This window comes from Nycticebus coucang, chromosome 22, assembly GCF_027406575.1.
Source record: "Nycticebus coucang isolate mNycCou1 chromosome 22, mNycCou1.pri, whole genome shotgun sequence".
Classification (NCBI taxonomy): Eukaryota; Metazoa; Chordata; class Mammalia; order Primates; family Lorisidae; genus Nycticebus; species Nycticebus coucang.
In genome coordinates, this window is record NC_069801.1 from 184,052 (window position 1) to 201,599 (window position 17,548).

Below are 17,548 nucleotides of genomic sequence, written 5' to 3' on the forward strand. Positions count from 1 at the left end.
CAGACACATATCAGGCAGCCAGGGAGCCTGGGTACAGGGACCCTTACCAGGTCCTCAGCTATGGGGTTGGGAACCTGGGGGAGAGCTTGGTAAGAGGTCCAACTGATTGGCTGGTACAAGCTGCGTGAGAGCCCTCCCCATCCTCGGTGGGCGGGCCTGAGGGGACCATCAGTGAGAACTGAACCCGCAAGTGTAGGGGAACCTGTGGCTGTGTCCGCGGCGGACTTTTCATGGCCTCAGGGGTGGACACAAGATCAGTGTCCAGTGGCCAGCCCTGAGTGGACCTTCCTTCCTGCCACCCTGCTCCAGCCTGCCGAGGAATGCTGTGCGGCTTTGGTGCTGTGTGCGAGCCCAGCACAGAGGGGCCAGGCCGGGCCTCCTGCGTGTGCAAGAAGAGCACCTGCCCCAGTGTCGTGGCACCTGTGTGCGGTTCAGATGCTTCCACCTACAGCAACGAGTGCGAGCTGCAACGGGCACAGTGCACCCAGCAGCGGCGTATCCGCCTGCTCCGTCGTGGACCCTGTGGTGGGTGTGGATGGAGAGGGGAGGGGTGGTTGGGGCCGGGTGAGGATGGACCTGGAAGGCAGCCTACGTGACAGCCCCACCCCTCCAACAGGGTCCCGTGACCCTTGCGTCAACGTGACCTGCAGTTTCGGCAGCACTTGTGCGCGCTCAGCAGATGGGCTGACAGCCTCGTGCCTGTGCCCCACAACCTGCCAGGATGCCAGTGAGGGCACAGTGTGCGGCAGTGATGGTGCTGACTACCCCAGCGAGTGCCAGCTACTGCACCGCGCCTGCACCAGGCAGGAGAACATCTTTAAGAAGTTCAGTGGCCCTTGTGGTAAGCACCATGCTAGTGCAGCCCATCTCTGTGCCCATGTACGTGGGGGCTGCCCCTAACTCCTACCCTTGACCGCCCCCAGACCCTTGCCAGGGCACCCTCACCGACCCAAGCCGCAGCTGCCGTGTGAACCTGCACACACGATTGCCAGAGATGTTCCTGAGGCCAGAAAGCTGCCCTGATCGGAGGTCACTAGTGTGTGGGGACGATGGGGTCACCTATGAAAATGAATGTGTCATGGGCCGCATGGGTGCTGCTCGAGGCCTCCTCCTTCAGAAAGTGCGCTCTGGCCAGTGCCTGCCTCAAGGTGGGTGGCTCCCTGGGGGTTGGCCCATTTTTCCCATCCACCCCTGCATACTTAACCATGCCTACACACCACTCCATGCCCAGGGGTCTCCTGCATAACCCTAGCAGGCTGGTGGGTGATCTGGCCTCGCTGTGAGCTCTGTGCCTCCCCCAGATCAGTGCCCAGAGGTCTGCCGGTTCAATGCTGTGTGCCTGTCCCGCCCGGGCCGCCAACACTGCTCCTGCAACCGTGTCACCTGTGATGGGGCCTACAGGCCCGTGTGTGCCCAAGATGGGCACACATATGACAATGACTGCTGGCGCCAGCAGGCTGAGTGTCGGCAGCAGCGTGCCATTCCCAGCAAGCATGGGGGCCCGTGTGGTGAGCACCCTTTGGGGAGGTCCAGATGGGGCAGTCTGGTCTTGTGTTGGTCCCTGTCCTGACATCACACTCCATCATCATCCTCTGTCATGCTCCTTTGGGGGGTCCTGGGAGAGGGCCCATTACTCCTGGAAGTCTCTGGGGTGGATGGAGGCCATGGAGAGAGTGCCCGGGGTTCTGGGGCCAGAGGGGCAGAGGAGGGGGCCCTTGTGTAGGGTCCCCGGTCCCCACACTTGCCATTCCTCTGTCTCCCTGTACCGTATCCAGGCATGTCACTGGGGTCCCAGGTTCCTGGGACTCACAGTCACCAGACCCCTTAGAGACAGAGTTCAAGTCAGAGTTTGAGGAGGCCCAGTGGGGGATGGTAGCAACTGGGCAGCAGCCTTCGTGTCCTGAGGGACCGGGCTGTCATGGCTCTGCCCATCTCTGTCCATCTTGGTCGGTCCACCCATCTTTCTGCTCTTTCTGCGTCTGTCTGTTTCCTCTCCTTGGTTCTTCTTCCCTGTTGGCTCCGCCTCTTATGTCTTCCAGCCTGGCCTGCTGGCAGGATGAGGTGCCACGCCTGCCCGCCTGGAGCTCGCAGCCCGAGGTCTGCCCCTGGCGCGGCAGGGGGGGTGGCTTGCTGCTGCCTATCCTTGTGGTTCTCAGAGCAAGTAGACACACACCACCTTCCCTGTGCAGCACGGGGTGTAAGGGGATGTAGACTCTTCCTGCCCATGAAGAAAGCCCCCCCAATGCATGAGTGTCCTGGGGCTGCTGGTGGTCAGGGGTCAGTGGCCTGGGCGGGCTGGGTAAGCCTGGCCACCACAGCCAGACAGTGGGCAGTCATGCAGCCCTGCCCCATACTCCTGGGACTGCCTAGTTCTGTGTCCTGTCGGTGTCATGTCTGTCCCTTCTCTGCTGTGTCCTGTGCATCTGGCCCTTCTCCCTGTTCGCTCTTCTTCCACCATCCCCACCCTGCAAGGGACTGCTGCGTGGGGTTGGGAGCTCTGCCCAAAGCTGGGGGTGGGGGGAATGTGGGCCTGCTGAGTGTCTGTTTTCCCTTTCAGACCAGGCCCCATCCCCGTGCCGTGGAGTGCAATGCACATTCGGGGCGACGTGTGCTGTGAAGAATGGGCAGGCAGTCTGTGAGTGCCAGCAGGCATGCCTGGGCATCTATGACCCTGTGTGTGGCAGTGATGGCATCACATATGGCAGCGCATGTGAACTGGAATCCACAGCCTGTATCCTCGGGCGGGAGATCCGGGTGGCCCGCAGAGGACCCTGTGGTCAGTGGTGGACAGGTGTATCTGGTGGGGGGTGGTGTGCCTAGTCACCTTGGTGATAGAGCCCCCTCTCCAGACCGCTGTGGGCAGTGCCGCTTTGGAGCCCTGTGTGAGGCTGAGACTGGCCGCTGTGTGTGCCCCTCTGAGTGTGTGGCCTCAGCCCAGCCTGTGTGTGGTTCTGACGGGCACACGTATTCCAGCGAGTGTGAGCTGCACGTCCACGCCTGCACACGCCAGATCAGCCTGCATGTAGCCTCAGCTGGACACTGCCGTGAGTGAGGCTGTGGGGCTAGGCAGGCCAGGGTCCTCATCTCCTCCTGCCAGGGTCTGCAGACCCTGCCTGGTTCTTTCTCCTGCAGAGACTTGTGGAGACACAGTGTGTGCCTTTGGAGCTGTGTGCTCAGCTGGCCAGTGTGTGTGTCCCCGGTGTGAGCACCCCCCACCTGGTCCTGTGTGCGGCAGTGATGGTGTCACCTACAGCAGTGTGTGTGAGCTGCGGGAAGCTGCCTGCCTCCAGCAGGTGCAGATCGAAGAGGTCCGGACAGGGCCATGCGAGCAGGGTAGGTCCAAGGACCAGCTAGAATGAACTGCTGGACACCAGCCTTGGACAAGGACCCTGTGCATGATATAGTTCCCTTCCCTACAGCTGAGTGTGGCTCTGGTGCCTCTGGCTCTGGGGAGGATAGCGAGTGTGAGCAGGAGTTGTGCCAGCAGCACGGTGGCATCTGGGACGAGGACTCAGAGGATGGGCCATGCATCTGTGACTTCAGCTGCCAGAGTGTCCTGAGGAGCCCGGTGAGCCCCCCACCCTCCTCAGGCTCCAGGTGGGTGGTGAGGAAGGGGCTGAGGCTGGCCACACTGATACCATCCCTCCAGCTGTGCGGCTCAGATGGGATTACCTACAGCACCGAGTGTGACCTGAAGAAGGCCAGGTGTGAGTTGCAGCAAGAGCTGTATGTTGCAGCCCAGGGAGCCTGCCAAGGTGAGTGGGCGCCTTGGGGTGTGTCTGGGCACAGGGGCTCAAGACTTCATGTGAGAATGTGCAGCAGCCTCTGTTCCTGCGTGCACGCAAGTAGGAGGTGGGTGGGTATGCCCACATGCTGTGGTGGGCTTGTGTGTGGTGGTTTATGTGTGCAGTGTGCATGTGTGCTCGTACTGAGCATCTACAGGGGGGTGTCCATCTGTCAGTGAGTGTGCACTAAGCCCCTGCCGTGTGAGCCATGTGGGGCTCCACCTCTGGGCCTCATTTTCTTGTGGGGGAAAATTTCTTGATGGGGGAAACTGACTGATCCAGTAGTCACATTTAGTGAAAGTCTATGCTTACATGTGTATGCAGAGGTGTCTGGGTAGTGTAAATATGTAAGAACGAAGGCACTGTATATGTGTGTGCTAGCTTCTAAAAACATACTTTTCTAAGTGTACACAGGGCTGTGTTTCTATGATTTGGGGTATTTTGTGTGCATGTGGCTCTGTGTGTACTGTGGGCTCCTGGTCTTACCTTAACAGACATGTCCTTATGTGTGATGTGTCCTTACCTGTGATCTCAGCCCCAGGCCCCAGTGGGAGCTGGTATCAGGGCTGAGTGGTAATGGCTGGGGTTGGCAGAGGCACATTGGCCAGGCCCAGGGGGTTGTCTAGCACTGTGTGAAGTCGGTGCCCTTCCATGCAGGTACCACTTTGGCCCCACTGCCATCTGTGGCTCCCTCACACTGTGCCCAGACCCCCTATGGCTGCTGCCAGGACAACATCACTGCTGCCCAGGGTGTGGGCCTGGCTGGCTGCCCCAGTGAGTACCTGAGCTGGGTCCTGATTCCCAGCAGGCCTAGCGGCCTAGTGCAGCCACGTGACCATGTCATAACCTGGCCCAACAGGCGTGTGCCAATGCAACCCACATGGCTCCTACAGCAGGACCTGTGATGCAGCCACAGGACAGTGCTCCTGCCGCCCAGGTGTGGGTGGCCTCAGGTGTGACCGCTGTGAGCCTGGTTTCTGGAATTTCCGAGGCATTGTCACTGATGGCCGGAGTGGCTGCACCCGTGAGTGACAGGGCCCAGAGATGGCCATAAGCCAAGCACTCCTGCTTGCCCCCCCAACCCCATGCTGTCCTTTTACCTGCTCAGGCCCTATCCTAGTGTATACCTGGCTGGGACTGGGCAATGGTGGGGGTGCAGGCTAGGCTCTGGAGCAGGTGAGGAGTCTGTCCAGATGCAGACATCAGGTCTTCCCCAGCCTGCAGCTGTGAGCCCCAGGGAGCTGTGCGGGATGACTGTGAGCAGATGACTGGGCTATGCTCTTGTAAGCCTGGTGTGGCCGGCCCCAAGTGCGGGCAGTGTCCAGATGGCCATGCTCTGGGCCCTGCTGGTTGTGAAGCAGGTAAGGAGGGCAAGGGCTGATGCTGACCTAGGGCTTTCTGTGGGGTGGGTGGGGCCCCTTGAGTTGGAGGGGCTCCTATGTTTGTGCAGCCCCCTCGGCACCCAAGACCTGTGCGGAGATGCACTGTGAGTTTGGTGCTTCCTGCGTGGAGGAGGCTGGCTCTGTCCACTGTGCTTGCCCGATACTCACCTGTCCTGAGGCTAATGCCACCAAGGTGAGGGTGGGAACCATGGAGGGGGGGTGGCTGAGGGGAAGGCCTCGCCCAAGCATCCCTGCCCTGTGCTCAGGTCTGCGGGTCTGATGGAGTTACCTACGGCAACCAGTGCCAGCTGAAGACCATTGCCTGCCGCCAGGGCCTGCACATCTCTGTCCAAAGCCTCGGCCCATGCCAGGGTGAGGCCCAGTGGCCACTGCCCTGAACTGACCAAAAAGGCCTGACCCTTTCCTCACCCCAGCACCCTCAACCAGTCCCCACCCCAACCTCCCTCTCCTTGCAGAGGCTGTCGCTCCTGGTGCCCACCCAGCACCTGCACCCGTGACTACCTCGGGGCTTGTCCTGAGTGAGGCGCTGCTGCCTCCCCCCAGCACCCTCCCCCTGGCTCCCAGCAGTACCCCCCACAGCCAGCCCACCCGTCCACCCCCACCACGGCCTTGGACCACTGCCAGCATCCCCAGGACCACCATGCGGCCCATGCTGACTGCGCCCCCCACAGTACCCTCCCCTGCACCCAGCCTTGCCACATCCGCCTTTGGAGAATCTGGGAGTGCTGACGGAAGTGGAGACCAGGAGCTGAGCGGGGACCAGGAGGCCAGCGGGGGAGGTTCTGGGGGTGAGCAGAGTGCAAGATATAGGGACTTGTCTGGGGTACTGAAGGTGTGAGGTGGTAGGTCTGTGGTATTTGAGGTGGGGGTAGATAAGGGTCAAGTCTGGGGTACTCAGGGCATGGGGAGCAGATCTTGGGTGCACAGGGCTCAGGGGTCCAGGCAGGTGGGCAGGCCCAAGAGAGGCTCCACCTGGGGCTGGGCTCAGACTGCACCTCCCCAGGACTTGAGCCCCCTGAGGGCAGCAGCGTGGTGACCCTGGGGCCACCCATAGAGAGGGCTTCCTGCTATAACTCGCCTTTGGGCTGCTGCTCAGATGGGAAGACGCCCTTGTTGGACGCAGAGGGCTCCAACTGCCCTGGTGAGTGGGTGGCCGGAGGCGGGTAGAGTGAGGATCAACCTGGACATGGCCGGGGTGCCCTCCCCACCCCCGGGCAGCAGGTCGGTACCAAGGGTGATGGTCTCAGGGATTTGGCATGCACATGCACACATGTGGTCTTGGTCCCTGCACACATGTGTGCCTAGGACCTGTGCCTAATCCCTCTCTCTCGCTGCAAGCCAGCTGGGGCGCTGCTCCGAGGAGTCTGCCTGGTAACTGATGCCAGCCCTGCCCTGGGGTCCCCACTAACCTCATGACCATCTGACTAACATCTACCTGCCCCTGCACCTGTGTGTCTTGCTGCTGGGGCCTGTGCCAGAGCCAGCCCGAGGGCCAGATGGGACAGGCAGGGCCTCACTGCCTCTCCCCTACAGCCACCAAGGTGTTCCAGGGTGTGCTGGAGCTCGAGGGGGTCGAGGGCCAGGAACTGTTCTACACGCCAGAGATGGCAGACCCCAAGTCAGAGCTGTTTGGGGAGATGGCCAGAAGCATTGAGAGCACAGTAAGCATAGGGCTTATGGGCCCAGGGCACTCAGGACAGACCCAAAGCACCAGGCAGGGAACTGACTGCCTGGAGGGGACCAGCTCCAGCAGGACCTGGGCAACCCCGCATGGCCACGTACTCCCTGCCCACAGCTGGATGACCTCTTCCGGAACTCAGATGTCAAGAAGGACTTTCGGAGTGTCCATCTGCGGGACCTGGGACCTGGAAGATCAGTCCGAGCCATTGTGGATGTACACTTTGACCCCAGTGAGCCTCTCCCCAGGGCTCTTTGGGAGGCACTGGGGATGGAGGGTGCCACCATGCTCAGAAGTGCTTTCTCCCCAGCCACAACCTTCAGAGCACCGGATGTGGGCCGGGCCCTCCTCCGGCAGATCCAGGCATCCCGGCGATGGTCCCTGGGGGTGAGGCGCCCCCTGCAGGAGCATGTGCGCTTCATGGACTTTGGTGAGACCATTTTGTCTGTCCCCACACCCACGTCCTGCTCCCAGCAGATCCTGATGGCTTCTCCTACTCTCAGACTGGTTTCCTGCCTTCTTCACTGGAGCCACTGCAGCTGTGACCACAGCCAGAGCTACCACTGGGGCCCGCCAGCCCTCTGTCGTGACCCCTCGGGCCTCGTTCCCCAGTCATACCAGCCGCCCAGCTGGCAAGACCACCGCCCTGCCCACCACACGCCGGCCCCCACCAACTGTCCCCAGCCATGTGCCAGGACGGCCTGAGCAGCCCCCAAGGGCCTGTGACTCCCAGCCCTGCCTCCATGGAGGGACCTGCAGAGAGCGGGACTCTGGCAGGGACTTCTCCTGCAGCTGCCCTGCAGGCAGGGGAGGCTGGGTCTGTGAGGAGGGTAAGGGTGCCGCTGTGGGGGAGGGGCTTGAGGCGGTGGGGGCGGGTCCTAGGTTCTTCCCCCAGCAACAGTCCCTGTTGCTGTGCAGCCCTGCAGACCCCGGTGCCAGCCTTCGAGGGCCACTCCTTCCTGGCCTTCCCTACCCTCCGTGCCTACCACACACTGCGCCTGGCACTGGAATTCCGGGCACTGGAGCCGCAGGGGCTGCTGCTGTACAACGGCAACGCACGGGGCAAGGATTTTCTGGCACTGACACTGCAGGGAGGCCACGTGCAGCTCAGGTGGATGGGGCTGGCGGACACAGTCTGGGCCTGCAGATCTGGGGCGGGGTATGGCATGGGTGGGTAGGGCTCTGAGCGGGGTACAACTGGGGGAGCAGAGCTCGGGGGTGGGCCAGACTAGTGGTTCTGAATATCTGCTCCTGCCCCCAGGTTTGACACAGGTTCGGGGCCTGCAGTGCTGACTAGTGCAGTGCCCATAGAGCCTGGCCGTTGGCACCGCCTAGAGCTGTCACGGCATTGGCGCCGGGGTACACTCTCAGTGGATGGTGAGACGCCTGTTCTGGGTGAGAGCCCCAGAGGCACTGATGGCCTCAACCTGGACACAGACCTGTTTGTGGGCGGCGTCCCAGAAAATCAGGCTGCCGTGTGAGCACTTGGTGGTGTGGCTCTACCCTTTGCTTTGTGTGTGGCATCCAAGAGATCCAAGCAGTCCTGCAAATAGCCAGGGAAGGAGGGTGTTGCTCCCCTTCATGTTGCTGTGGCAATGACCCTCTACTGCTCTGTACCCTGTCCTGCAGTGGGTGGCTGCCCTGTGACCAGGGAGGAGCTGACCCCAACCCTCCTGGTTTGTCCTCCTTGGGACCAGCCACATCCTAGGCAGTAGAGGGGGCTGGGAACAGGGGCGTCCCTGAGCCCCAGCTCTGGCTTGCTGGGGATGCCACTTGCAACTGCCTCTGCCTCTGGCCCCTGATCTCAGTTTCCTTTTTGGTGGCAGGGTGCTCGAACGGACAGCCATTGGCGTTGGCCTGAGGGGCTGCATCCGCCTGCTAGATGTCAACAACCAGCGGTTGGAGCTCAGCAGCTGGCAGGGGGCTGTGACTCAAAGCTCCCGTGTGGGCGAGTGTGGAGACCACCCCTGCCTGCCCAGCCCCTGCCATGGCGGGGCCCCATGCCAGGCCCTGGAGGCTGGCATGTTCCACTGTCAGTGCCCACCTGACCACTTTGGTGAGGGCAGGTTTGGGCCAGGTGCCAAGGTTGGGAAACCATGTAACTGTGGGCAGGGTCTTAGGCTTTTTGGGACCTCCCTCCTCCATTTTCTTCCTTCCAGGCCCAACCTGCACCCATGAGAAGAGTCCCTGTCAGCCAAACCCCTGCCATGGGGCTGCCCCCTGCCACGTGCTACCCGAGGGTAGGGCTAAGTGCGAGTGCCCCTTGGGACGTGGGGGTGCTCTCTGCCAGACAGGTAAGGGGCATGGGGCTCTCTCGAGGCAGGGGATGCAGATTGGGTTCAGTTGGAGTTGAGGTGTGGGTTGGGGCTCCATCCAGCATTAGATTTTGAATTGGGCACAGGGCTGGTGGAGCTGGGCAGGTGGGAGGGAGTACCGGAGGCTCTCAGGGCCAAGGCAGGAGCCCTGTATGACTGTCTGGTCCTCTACAGTGTTGGAACCGGACAACACTCGGCCTTTCCTGGCTGACTTCAGTGGCTTCTCCTACCTGGAGCTGAAAGGCTTGCACACCTTTGGGCGGGACCTAGGGTCAGTCTGGGGGGACCAGGTCCCTGCCTCTGTCCAGCTTGTGGGGGAGGGGCATAGCAAGAGGCCTCACAACTACGTGTGACCCCAGGGAGAAGATGGAGCTGGAGGTGGTGTTTCTGGCCCGTGGCCCCAGCGGCTTGCTCCTCTACAACGGCCAGAAGACAGATGGCAAGGGGGACTTTGTGTCACTGGCACTACACAACCACCACTTGGAGTTCCGTTATGACCTGGGCAAGGGGGCAGCAATCATCAGGTGGACACGCATTGGCAGGGACTGCCTGAGCCCAGGAGTGGGCTGCTGGGTGGTAGGCCCAGAGCCTGCTCATGTGCACCCTCCTTGCCAGGAGCAAGGAGCCAGTCACCCTGAACACCTGGACCCGGGTCTCCCTGGAGCGAAATGGCCGCAAGGGCTCCATGCGTGTTGGTGATGGCCCCCGAGTACTGGGGGAGTCCCCGGTGAGTGCCCTGCCATGAGTGGGGCCTGGTCCCCTCCAGGACCTGCTCCCACGCCGCAGCCTCCTCTTCCTCCTCCTCCAGGGCCTGGCCACTGCTGGTGGCTCTCACTGAACTGTTTTCTCTGTCTGTGCTTTCCTCTGCCTCCCTCTGCCTCACTGCTCTCTGCTCTCGCTCTGCAATCCCCAACGCTCTTGGATGTCAGAAATCCCGCAAGGTACTGTCTACCCTGTCATCTGGCTGATCCGATTCCAGCATCTCCACCCTAGAGTAGCTCCTCCCCTGACTAAGCCCCACCACCTGCCATTTCTGTGTGAATTAACGCTGCCCCTAGCTAGGCTGGGGCCCTGGGGGTATTGGGTATTGCAGGTGGTTGGACCCTTGCCCAGTGAGTGGGTTCCACACAGCCCCTCACCCAGTGCCTCCCCACAGGTTCCACACACCATCCTCAACCTGAAGGAGCCACTCTACATTGGGGGGGCCCCTGACTTCAGCAAGCTGGCCCGGGCAGCTGAGGTGTCTTCCGGCTTTGATGGTGCCATCCAATTGGTATGTGGGGTGGGGGCAGGGCTCTCCATAGTGAGGTGAGGTGGCAGCGTCCCACAAGTGGGCCCTGGGGTGAGTGCAGCAGGCAGGACGGAGGCTCTCATTCCACCATAGGTCTCCCTGAAAGGCCAACAGCTGCTGACCCAGGAGCATGTGTTGCAAGCAGTGGACATCTCATCCTTTGCAGACCACCCTTGCACTTCGGCCTCAGGCCACCCCTGCCTCAATGGTGCCTCCTGTGTGCCCAAGGAGGCCATGTATGTGTGCCTCTGCCCCGGGGGCTTCTCAGGGCTGCACTGTGAGAATGGTGAGTGCTGGCTGCATGGCGCAGGGCCAGACACCCCAGGCCCAGTGAGGCCTGTTCTCACCTGCTCGTCCTGCAGGGCTGATTGAGAAGGCGGCAGGGGACCTGGACACGTTGGCCTTTGATGGGCAGACCTACATTGAGTACCTCAGTGGTGTGACTGAGAGGTAAATGGCCACCACCACTCCCCTCAACCCTGTAGCCCCATCCTCTGCTGTTGGCTTGATCCAGTCTGTGCACAAGTGTGGGGCAGGTATAGGGTTCTACACACACACCCACAGCCTGTGGCCAGGAAGGGAGGCCCAGCACCTACCCCACCTGTACACTCCTTTCTCTCACCACTTGTCTCTTTGTTTCCAAGCGAACTAACCAATGAGATCCCAGCGTAAGTAACACGATGGCCCGCCTGCACCTCCTTACCTACACCCATTCTTTGCCCCACCCATCTGCAGCACAGTCCAGAGCCCCACTAGGGCAGAACTTTCCACCATAGTGGGGAGCCCAGGAGACTGCTTACACTGCATAGGGCTCAGCTCCCTACCTTGAAAGGGGGTGTCACCCCTCTGGGGAAGCCTGCAAGGGCTGATCAGCTCACCTACCTGCACAGCCAAGCCCAGCACCTAGGCACCAGCATAGTCATGCCCGTGTGTGTGCCTAGGTGTGCATGAGCATGCATGGGAGTATGAGTTTCTCTGTGTTTGCATATGCGTGCGTGTCCGTAGGTGTGTGAGCAAGCAGGTATATGTGTCTGGGCATGTGTGTGCATGAGTATGCACATGTGTACTTGGGCATAAGAGGCCACTTCCGGCCAGACAGCCCTCAATCCCCAACCCCTGCCCTCTGTCTCACTCCTTGGACTCTGCATGCAGCCTGGGCCACGCTCTCCCTGGCTGTCCACATGTGCTTGTTGCAGGGTGGATGTGGGCTCGTGCCTCTCTCTCTGGATGCTTTCTCCTCCCCTTCTGAGGGGGTGCATCAGCCTACCTTCTCCTGCTTACTTGTCTCCCTCTCTTCTTGCTTCTAAGCCCTGAAACTCCAGATTCTGGGGCTTCTCACAGGTGAGCACATGGCAGTGCCTGGCAACCCTGCTGGTCCATCACCATGCCATCCTCCAGGCTTTCTCTGATGGTCTTTGCCTAGCCGCCCCTCTGTTCATCTCTGTCTTTCCCTCCTCTATTGATGTCTGCCCACATGTCTATACTGCCATTCTGGGTCCCACCACATCCCCCATGGCCTCTGCTATTGTGGTCCCTACCCTATTCCTGCCTGCTGCCACCACCCTGGAGGCCCTGACCTGCCTCTGCCCTGCAGTGAGAAGGCGCTGCAGAGCAACCACTTCGAATTGAGTTTGCGTACCGAGGCCACACAGGGGCTGGTGCTGTGGAGTGGCAAGGCCATGGAGCGGGCAGACTACATGGCACTGGCCATCGTTGATGGGCACCTGCAGCTGACCTATGACCTGGGCTCCCAGCCCGTGGTGCTGCGATCCTCCGTGCCAGTCAACACCAACCGCTGGCTGCGGGTCAGGGCACACAGGTCAGCAGGGGCCCGGGACACCAAGAATAGTGCCATACTGCCTGGACTTGCCCAGTTGAATTGTGCCTGGTGACTCCTGGCTGGGTAGGGGTTAGGAAAGACAGGCTGGGTGGCCTGACCCAACGTCACTCCCAGTGGGGGTTAGGGAAGGACAGGAAGATGCAGGAAAAGTAGTTACAGGTGACTCCCGACCTGGGAAGGGAGCTGTGCCTATTGGGGGGTGATGATGTGGGAGGCATGGCTCGCTTGAGCATCCCCTGTCTCAGCCACCAGGTGCTATTCTGGGAATAAGGGCCACCCCATCCTGGGCCCCTGGAATGGTGCTTGGCCTGGTCCTTGGGGTGTGGTACCCACAAGGCACTCAGGATGTAGAGGGTTGAGGAGGGCGCTCTGGAGCCCCTGGTGGTCTTGCCCCCATCCCCAGGGAGCAGAGAGAAGGCTCCCTTCAAGTTGGCAACGAGGCCCCTGTGACTGGTTCCTCCCCACTGGGCGCCACACAGCTGGACACAGATGGAACCCTGTGGCTTGGTGAGTGTCTAGGGCTCACAGTACCCAAAGGACAGACTCCACCCCCAGAGCTGGCACCTGCACCAGCCCCCTCAGTGTAGCAGATAGGCCAGCTGGGGCAGGCTCTGTCCTCTCCCACCTTAGCCCCTGTGGTTCCCAGAGTTGTGGGCAAGAGGCAGGGCCCATGGAGGGCACAAGGGCTGGTCAGTCACCTGGTCTTTCAGGGTCTAGTGGGTCCCTCTGCCTGGAAGCATTGCTGAGTCACAGCTGGGTGACTCTCCACTATCCTACAGGGGGTCTACAGAAGCTGCCTGCCGGCCAGGCACTACCCAAAGCCTATAGCACAGGCTTTGTGGGTTGCCTGCAGGATGTGGTCGTGGGCCAGCGCCCACTGCGCCTGCTGGAGGACGCTGTTACCAAGCCCAAGCTGCAGCCCTGCCCTGCTCTATGAGCTGGCATCTGAGCCCACCACCCACCCTGCTGTAATTATTTTCTATTTTTGTAAACTTTTTGCTTTTTGATAATGGTTTTCTTGCCTGCTTGTTGGCCGGAGGGACTGCTGGCCCGGCCCCACTTCCGTCCAGGCAGCCGTGCTGCAGAGACAAACCCATGCCGAGGGACTGTGGGGCACCATGACAGCATGAAGGGCTTGGCTTGATGGCAGCCTCAGGATGAAGCCCCTCTGCCTCAGGGTGTCACACCTCAGGCCTCATACTGTGCCCCCATGTGTCCACCATGTGCTCCTCTCGTGTCCCCTGGCCTGTGTCCCAGAGCAGAAAGGAACTGCCAAGGTTGAGGGGGCACCCCATGCAATCCCCATAGGGCCTTTCTGAGTTTCCATTTAAGCTGCCCCTTCCTGTGTGTGCTGTGGGCTGTGTCCAGCCTCACTGGGGCTGGCCTGGACCTCCTGTGCCAATCCTGTGATTTAGAAACACTGTTACTCATGGGACCACATTTACCTCCTCCCCCCCAGCTGAGTCCCCCATTTCTAAGGTGCTGGGGAGCAGAGGCCAGACCCAGGCCCCTCTGGGGCTTCTTCTCAGCTGGCCCTGTCCATCTACCCAGCCACCTTGGATGTGGCCATGCCCCAGTTCCTGGGAGGAGCCTCCAGAGGGTCAAGGTATTGCAGTGAAATGGCTCTGTTGTCTACCTGCCTGCCTTAGTGTCCTGGCCTACCAACCACATTTTTCATGCACTGATTTTATTTGATTCCTGGAGTTGGGTGCTCCCATCCTTCTTGCCCTGGCTTGACACCATCACTGCAGCTCCAGTGTGAGAGACAGTGGTCTGGCATCTGAGATGGATCAGGGGCTGGCCTAGCATCTGACCAAGGCCAAAGAGCAGGTGCAAGGGCAATAGAGATGGCTCTGAAGCCAGAAATGCCTTAAACTGCAATGTCCCATGCTGTCCCCACCCTCAATCCCCTGCCCAATCCTGGGAGCTACACTAGATAAAGCTGGTGGAGTGGCAGCCCAGACTCTCAGTGGAGCTGGTGTGGGGGCCAGAGGGAGCCTGTGGCACCATGTAACTAACTCCAGTATGTGTGTGTCAATCACCATGAAATAAAGTCTTAAACTTTAAAGAGGCACTTGGATCTGTTCTCCTCAGCCCCCAGCCCAGCAGCCTGATTGCTTCTTGATCAGCTTAGTGGTGAGGACACAGGCTTTGAACTCCCATAAGATGGCTCTGAATGAAGGAGGCAGCCAATGAGCCAGGATCCAGGACTCAAGAAGGCAGGGGCAAGGGCAGCACCTGTGGTTCAAAGGAGTAGGGCACTGGCCCCATATGCTGGAGGTGGCGGGTTCAAACTCAGCCCTGGCTAAAAACTGCAAAAAAAGAAAGAAGGCAGGGGCTATGTGGCTTGTGCTTTAGAAGCCATGGGTGAGGGTTGTTAGGGCTGGACAGGGGTGGACAGGGGTGGGCAGGGCAGGTCCAGTGGGGCTTGGAAGGCTCATGGCTATCTGGGGAGCTGCGGGGGGCTTACTCCTGTCCATGGTTTGACTCTGTGTCTCCACCTCTGCTCCCACACTTGGGACATTGCCCATCTGGGGTGGAAGTGGGGGCCTCTGGGTGCAGGATGTGGTTTAGCAGAGTGGGGGGTCCATTTGGGGGTCAGAAGCCACCTCCTGGGTTCCAACCTCTCCCCTCCAGTGTCTCAGGCTGATACCCCTTTGCCTGGTGGCCTCACCTATGACTGCCATGGAGGTCATTGTATGGCAGCCTCACCCACTGGCCACTCCGTAGGAACTGCCCCAGGTTGACTCCCCTGGGAGAGCTCTAGGCCTCAAACCCAAAATATGATGGTTACTAAGTATTTGAGACAGACTGTGTTGTGGTCCATTATTTCACTTCTAAGAAATGCAATCAACAGTGGCATTCTTTCTGATTTACCTATGCAAATTCCAACTTGATCAGTTATCTGTGTTGCTCGGAGGGGTTCATTGTTTCCATATGCATCAGCTATGGAGCCAGGAAGAGAAAACTTTCCACGACGATTTTTGATGATTTTAAAAGTGGGTTAAAGGAGAATCTGCAATGGGCTTTCAGGGACCTTACTTCCTCCTTCGCAACAATTTTTGCTTATCTCTCCTGGCCGGACCCTGGGTGTCCTCTGTGCCGCCAAAGGAGACACTTCAGAATAAGATGTCAGGATGTCCCAGAGCCCCTCCAGCAGAGATTAGTTGCAATGCTTTGGGGCAGGGGGGTTGGGGGGGTGGCACCTGACAGGCAGAGGGTTAGGGGAGCTGTTCATTCTCTCCTTTCCCTATTCATTCATTCATTCATGCTTCTCTCCCTGCTGACATCCTGAGAGGCTCTGGGCTACCAGATGAGTACGATTTAGTCCTCAGCTCAAATTCCTGGCCTCATGGGGGACCCATGTTGGGACAAAAGCCACTGTGGTAAAAGAACTGCATCATGCAGCCTGAGGGCCTCCCCACCTGTCCCCCTGCTCCGCCCATCCAGAGCTGGGGTGCACCCATACCTGCCTCTGCACCAGGGTCCCAAGGGTCATGGGCAACATGTGGACCCTGCAGGACAGCAAACATTCAAGGAAGGGTGGGCAGGGACCCTCAGAGCAGTCAGACTGAACCTTAGTCCTATGCGCCTTCCCTGCCTAGATTGTTCGAGCCACTTAGGGCTCCTCTGGGCAACATCTGTACAGACTTATTCCCTGGGGCTTGACTGCTGGGGAAACGGCTGACAATTGGCCCATTCTTTTTAGAGTGACCACAGAGGAGGAGTCAGGCCATGAAGTGGGGAAGGGCATGCCCATCACATTGCCACAAAGGGCTGTCTGCTGGTCCATCAGAACTCACATATCACAGTCACAACTAACAGGGAGGTGGGGCAAGGCCAGGTAGGATTGGCTGTTGAGTGCTTCTTTAGCTGGGAGAAGGAGCCTGTGGGACACTGGAGAGTGGAGAGGGTTCCAGAAAGCCCCCAAAGAAGGCACATGCATGTGTGTGTCCCTGTGGCGTGCAGGGTAAGGGTGGGGTGTCTGCCAACGAGGCTGATGCAGGCATTCCCACCAGAACAGGTGCTTCTGCACTAGCCAGGGCACACTGCTGTCCAGTGCCTGGCCAAATGCCATGCCTACTGGAGGCAGGAGCTGCAGGTGTGGCACCCAGCCCTGGTGGGCTTCGAAGACAGTGAAGCAGGTATGCTGTGGGTAGGAGTGGTCAGGAGTCCTTAGGTCTGTGCTGAGCTGGGAAAGCCCCCCATAGCTGAATTTATCCAACACCCCTGGCCTGAGTGGCTTCCTTGTCTCACAATCCAGTGAGCTCTGGGCAGCCATTGTTCACTGGGCCTGGTGACCTCACCCCAGCCCATCTCAGCAGCTTCAGTCTCCTTTGTAAGCCAGTGGTGCCTACTTCTGTCCCAAGCAGATTCTCTCCCTCTGTCCCATCCCCTGTGCCTAGCCCCCTGGATGGGCCTTCCCAGGTAGAGCCCACTGTCCTTAAAACCTGCTTCTCCCCTCGTGCTCCCTGCTCCCTTCTCTCGCTCAGGGCTGCTGGGCCATCTCTTCCCCTTCCTCTCCTATTATCCCTCCCCTCCCCATCCCTACTCCTCCTCTCAGTTGTCCTTCCGCTCCCTAGTTTCCCCTTCTCAGTCCTCCGTCTCCATCTTATCTTCCCTCTCCCTCCTGCTCTGCCTTGGTGAATCCCTGACCACTCCTACTAGGCACTCCTGGCAAGCTAAGGAGTGCCTAGATGGAGTGGCCAGGGATTCCTGTGCCAAGTGAGGCCTCCTCCTCACTCCTCTGCACCGCCCTACCCTGCTCAGCAGGACCCGTGATGCTCCCGGTAGAGCCCGGATTCTGCTGGCCTGACACGGAAACCCAGCCAAGCTCAACCAGCCATGTGAACCGCACCTAGAGCTGCATGTCGGGGGCGGGGCACTGCTGGAGGGGCGTGGCCATGTGGGGCGGGACCTGATATCCTGGGCGGAGCCACGAGTGCGGGCGGGTCCTCGGCCTCGCCTCGAACCTTCACAGTCCGCCTGGTTAGTCCAAACGGCTTGGGCATCGGAGCCCCGCCCCTGCTGGCTCCGCCCAGAGCGTGTGCGTTCCGTGGCAACATGGAGGTCCCAAAGACCATCCAGCTGGTGCGGCGGCATCGCTCGGGCGTGGTGCTGACCGGAGGTGCGGTACGCTTTCGAGTACCTGACGTCGCGTCGCCGAGGTACATCCAGGGCATCTGCGCCTGCGCAAGCAGTTGGGGCGGCACCTGCATGAGTGTCACCTTGGTGA

At 60.1% G+C, this 17,548-nt stretch overlaps 1 protein-coding gene across 11 annotated transcripts in view; it reads left to right on the forward strand.

The window, feature by feature from the left end:
* Nucleotides 1-14,380, forward strand: part of AGRN (agrin) — a 30,470-nt gene extending 16,090 nt beyond the window's left edge. For 3 of the 11 annotated variants that reach the window (XM_053576051.1, XM_053576056.1, XM_053576058.1), the window contains 35 exons: nucleotides 310-525; nucleotides 617-841; nucleotides 924-1,148; nucleotides 1,302-1,508; nucleotides 2,558-2,776; nucleotides 2,850-3,044; nucleotides 3,133-3,333; nucleotides 3,420-3,568; nucleotides 3,650-3,755; nucleotides 4,443-4,559; nucleotides 4,645-4,809; nucleotides 5,003-5,146; nucleotides 5,236-5,360; nucleotides 5,434-5,539; nucleotides 5,644-5,976; nucleotides 6,192-6,329; nucleotides 6,722-6,849; nucleotides 6,984-7,098; nucleotides 7,177-7,296; nucleotides 7,370-7,696; nucleotides 7,785-7,977; nucleotides 8,128-8,343; nucleotides 8,693-8,922; nucleotides 9,026-9,160; nucleotides 9,356-9,452; nucleotides 9,541-9,705; nucleotides 9,797-9,908; nucleotides 10,111-10,122; nucleotides 10,338-10,454; nucleotides 10,566-10,758; nucleotides 10,835-10,922; nucleotides 11,117-11,140; nucleotides 12,067-12,291; nucleotides 12,716-12,819; nucleotides 13,092-14,380. In XM_053576051.1, coding sequence (XP_053432026.1) covers nucleotides 310-525; nucleotides 617-841; nucleotides 924-1,148; nucleotides 1,302-1,508; nucleotides 2,558-2,776; nucleotides 2,850-3,044; nucleotides 3,133-3,333; nucleotides 3,420-3,568; nucleotides 3,650-3,755; nucleotides 4,443-4,559; nucleotides 4,645-4,809; nucleotides 5,003-5,146; nucleotides 5,236-5,360; nucleotides 5,434-5,539; nucleotides 5,644-5,976; nucleotides 6,192-6,329; nucleotides 6,722-6,849; nucleotides 6,984-7,098; nucleotides 7,177-7,296; nucleotides 7,370-7,696; nucleotides 7,785-7,977; nucleotides 8,128-8,343; nucleotides 8,693-8,922; nucleotides 9,026-9,160; nucleotides 9,356-9,452; nucleotides 9,541-9,705; nucleotides 9,797-9,908; nucleotides 10,111-10,122; nucleotides 10,338-10,454; nucleotides 10,566-10,758; nucleotides 10,835-10,922; nucleotides 11,117-11,140; nucleotides 12,067-12,291; nucleotides 12,716-12,819; nucleotides 13,092-13,249 — 5,630 coding nt within the window. In that variant the 3' untranslated portion in view covers nucleotides 13,250-14,380. The other 8 variants (XM_053576053.1, XM_053576057.1, XM_053576062.1 and 5 more) reach the window with 7 other exon arrangements.
* Nucleotides 14,381-17,548: the final 3,168 nt, after the last annotated feature.